Source organism: Priapulus caudatus, unplaced genomic scaffold (assembly GCF_000485595.1).
Source record: "Priapulus caudatus unplaced genomic scaffold, Priapulus_caudatus-5.0.1 Scaffold111, whole genome shotgun sequence".
Taxonomy (NCBI): Eukaryota; Metazoa; Priapulida; class Priapulimorpha; order Priapulimorphida; family Priapulidae; genus Priapulus; species Priapulus caudatus.
Genome location: NW_014577172.1, coordinates 116,893 through 120,804, shown reverse-complemented (window position 1 = coordinate 120,804; position 3,912 = coordinate 116,893). Strand labels below are relative to the sequence as shown.

Below are 3,912 nucleotides of genomic sequence, written 5' to 3'. Positions count from 1 at the left end.
GTACAGGAAGCTACTAATGACTCCCTAGAACACCATAGGGCGGTCTTTTTCACGCTCCATAATCACACCCTTAAGAGGCATTGATGGGAGCTCCACTAAAAAATCACACCTTAAGAGGCATGATGGAGAGCTCCACTAAACAATCACACCTTTAAAAGGGATGATGGAGAGCTCCTTGAGGGCTCTCCAATCATGCCTCTTGGGGTGTGATGATGAATCATGACCAATCCTCAGTCTAGAGTGAAATCCAAAACGAAAATTGGGATGTCATGTCAATCTACTGATTATCATTCATCTTCACCTTCATTCATTCAATGGCTTCGTTAGGATTACACTTCTTTCATCCAAACAACCCAACACTAGCACACAGATTAATAAAGGAGTATCGGATGTAAAAATAAACTTGTTTTATTTATTCTGATTTCCATCCTTAGAGATTCTAATCATGTTACCTGCATCATTTCAGCACAAATATCATCACAATCCATCAACAAACTAGCCAAATTACTTGTACGTAGTAGCCACGTATGTAGCCCCTCCAGCCCTACGACTGTTTCACGTCGGCAGAAAACCAACTTCTCGCCACGTATCGTAGAAAACGAGCAGGTAACTTTGGGCATACCGTATAGGTACCTGTATTTGGATGCTGTTGCTTTCGTTGTATTTATGATATATATATATAAACCAGAGGTAGTACCAGACCGTGTACCTCTGCCAGTACGTTCAGTGTACTTACACACCAAGATTGTTTGTGTTGTTGCTAACCTTTTGTACCCCCTACATTTGAGAACTCTATGGAGCGCTATTTCAACATAAAGTAACATACTTTTGCCGTGCGCGATTTCAACCACTTTTATGAGGGCGATTGATGCGCGCACCACAGCACAATTTCGGGTGCGCGGTGGAGCGCCGAGGCGCGATCGCGCGCCCTTAAAAATGAAAGCTGCTACCTGATACGACAACGACCCCTTCAGCATTAATGTTCGTTATGATATGTTTATTATGTTCGAAGTCAACTGAAAAGGTTACTTTCTGCCGCTGAATTATTTTTACATACATACATAACAATTCAGTTGATAAAAAATGTTTATAACGACTTGCGGTACCTTTTATTCTTGTATTTATATCTCAAAAGAGTATAGGCATACTTATCCATGAACCATGCCACCAAGTGTGAGTTTTTGCATCTACTCGGTCATGAAGTTTAATTTCAGTTTTAGAATTTTCTACAGCTGTGGGTTTTCAGGTGCTGGTGCCCGACGCTAGAAACCACGGCCGCAGCCCACACACTCACTACATGGACTATTCGTTAATGTCTGAAGATATTCAGCTGCTGATGAGACGGGAGGGAATCTCACAAGCTGCTATAGTAGGACACAGTATGGGTGGACGCACTGCTATGGCACTCGCACTTAACAAGGTCTCTTGGCTATAGGCTAACATTTAATGCAACGAGTCAGTACACATGCACAGCCCTCTCTATTCCACTGCTTATAGCCACCTATAGAATTTCAGGGCCGTAGCCTGTGGGGGGGGCAAGGGGGCAGCTGCCCCCCTAGATTTAAAAGATGAAATAGATAATTAAAAAAATAAATTGTTCTACTAAAAGAGAATTGTCATAGTCAGAATAAAGGCTGTGCATGTACTCAAAAGTGCCTCAAATACAATCTCCTGCTATCTACATTATCAAAATTTTAGTCCCCAACCCTCCACCTGTTTCTCACCCCCTCCTTGAAATTCTGGATCCGCCACTGCCCCACCTAGGAATTTGCTCAGCCTACAGCCCTGCATTTACTACTGATATGCCCTGCATATATATGGTGCTATGGAGACCACCTCTGGGTATATAATCAATAATTGAGTAGGTTGGTAGCTGGTTCATTTAAATTTAATTGAAAGCTTTGTGAGTGAGAATATAAATTGTGTACAGTTTTCTTGTTCACATGTTCTGTGGAGTAACTGCATTTCTTACTATAAATTTTTATGTATATATACTATATTTTTAGAATTCGGCGGTGGAGCGACTAGTGGTGGTGGATGTGGCACCCACAAGAATGGAGGCAGGTACCTTCTCACCTGAGTACAGGCAGGCTACGCGCAGAGCCACACTAAAGGGAACTTCCTTGTCAACTATAAAACATGCTCAGGAGGTGGAGCGAATTTTAGAGGTATTTTTTTACATAAACATTGTCTCTTCCTATCAATTATCAAGTAGAAAGACATCATTGTTACAGAATAAATTCTTTCACTCACAAACCATGTAGATTTTCATTGATTTGTATTCAGTTTATGAATTCAAACTATGTGAAATTATAGTTCGCAATTCATATGCCAATGCGTTTTTCTGTTTTGCATTCCTTATCACTTCCAGCCACAATTTTGTGGAGACAATTTGCAAACAAAACTGCATACTCGCCAGTTAACGTTATTACTACATTTCTACTCAAAAAGTGCTGTACTTATACTGTATTTCTTCACAGACTCCATCTAACTTCCCTGAATATGTGAAAGCACTCTTGCAAGTAAGGTTTGATGGGGAACCAACTCTACTGGAGGCAAGGCGATCAGCGTCAGATCAGATAGCTTGGGCCGTCGAGGTGTGTAATCGTCATAGAAACATTGTCGTGTACATATAACTACAGACTGCAGAAAACATTATCAACATCACACTCTCCGAGTTTTAATACATAACCTCGCTTAGTGCACTATTGTTTCTAATTTCAGAATGAACTCATACGGGCATTTTTGGTGACAAACGTGACAGAAGAAAACGGCATTTATGGCTGGAAATGCAATTTAAAGGCCATTGCTGCCAATCTCAACCACATAACAGCATTCACGTCATTCAACCAGCAATATAGTGGCGACACTCTGTTCATAGGTGGCGGAAATTCCGCGTATTTCACGTAAGTGACTGGTGCGTGTGGCTATTTATTTCCTACATGGTAAAATCGCAGAAGGCTATTATTTGTTCATAGAGCCTGCAGTAATATGTAACAGTTGCATCTAACAAAATTTATGTAGGGTTATGTTAAAGGCATACTAGGCCCATTGATTATGCAATGTTGACGAATGCTAGAGTAACTGGCACCTTGTGTAGTTAATAAGTACATAACCTTACATCTAAACGCATATTAGTTTGTCTAATATCACTGCTGGTTACATTACAAACAAGACTTGAAATCAGTTGTTGATATTCATTTACGTGCCGTTTAATGCCCATCCGTTCGTTAGCATCAGAATAATGCATATTATTCATTCTCTGGGAAGATCTGTTTTTACAATACACCGTGTGAATTTGTTTACATCCAGTAAGGCAGACTACCCGGAGGTTTATCGTCTGTTCCCGAGAGCCCAGATTGTAAACATAGATGGCGCTGGCCACTGGGTTCACTATGACAAGCCACATGAGTTCATGCAGCATCTTATAAGCTTCCTGAATGCTCCGAGTGATCAGCTACAAAGCACGTAAGCACGGTGGAACGTGTGAATGCAGAGAGCTTCAACATGAGCCCACCATTAGGTAATGTAGTTTTCTCATACGTATTGTCAGTACAGCTGTGCATGGACTTGTCTGCTATCACTGCGATGCCATGAGTCGTAAGATGTTGTAGTGATGTGATAGTGCTGACGGAGTTTCACCTGCGAACCTTCTTCTGCTAAGAATGCCAAATTTATGCATTTTTAGTAGAATTGCTACTGCACGTTACTGCTGCAGCGTTATAGGTGGTTACTGGTGCGAACTTTTGTAGAAAGGAAGCACCAGCAGGCATGATTGCCATGGCAACCATAGTGTTCCAGATACGGACACAAAAAAACTGCTGGATTTCTGTAAAACGACTTTCTCTTTGTTCTTGCGAAACACGCGTCCGTCCACGTTAACGGCTCAATCCGCAACAAAATAACAGGTGT

General features: G+C 41.3%; 2 protein-coding genes across 4 annotated transcripts in view; one reads left to right on the top strand and one right to left on the bottom strand.

The window, feature by feature from the left end:
- Positions 1 to 3,912, bottom strand: part of LOC106805375 (ras-related protein Rab-35-like) — a 28,277-nt gene that overhangs the window by 8,424 nt on the left and 15,941 nt on the right. The window lies entirely within an intron of this gene.
- The window catches only part of LOC106805373 (alpha/beta hydrolase domain-containing protein 11-like), an 11,509-nt gene that overhangs the window by 1,508 nt on the left and 6,089 nt on the right, over positions 1 to 3,912 (top strand). The window contains exons 3-7 of one of the 3 annotated variants that reach the window (XM_014806935.1): positions 1,247 to 1,420; positions 2,007 to 2,168; positions 2,481 to 2,597; positions 2,725 to 2,906; positions 3,313 to 3,523. In XM_014806935.1, coding sequence (XP_014662421.1) covers positions 1,247 to 1,420; positions 2,007 to 2,168; positions 2,481 to 2,597; positions 2,725 to 2,906; positions 3,313 to 3,472 — 795 coding nt within the window. In that variant the 3' untranslated portion in view covers positions 3,473 to 3,523. Of the gene's footprint in view, positions 1 to 1,232; positions 1,421 to 2,006; positions 2,169 to 2,480; positions 2,598 to 2,724; positions 2,907 to 3,312; positions 3,907 to 3,912 lie in introns of those variants that run through there. The other 2 variants (XM_014806937.1, XM_014806936.1) reach the window with 2 other exon arrangements.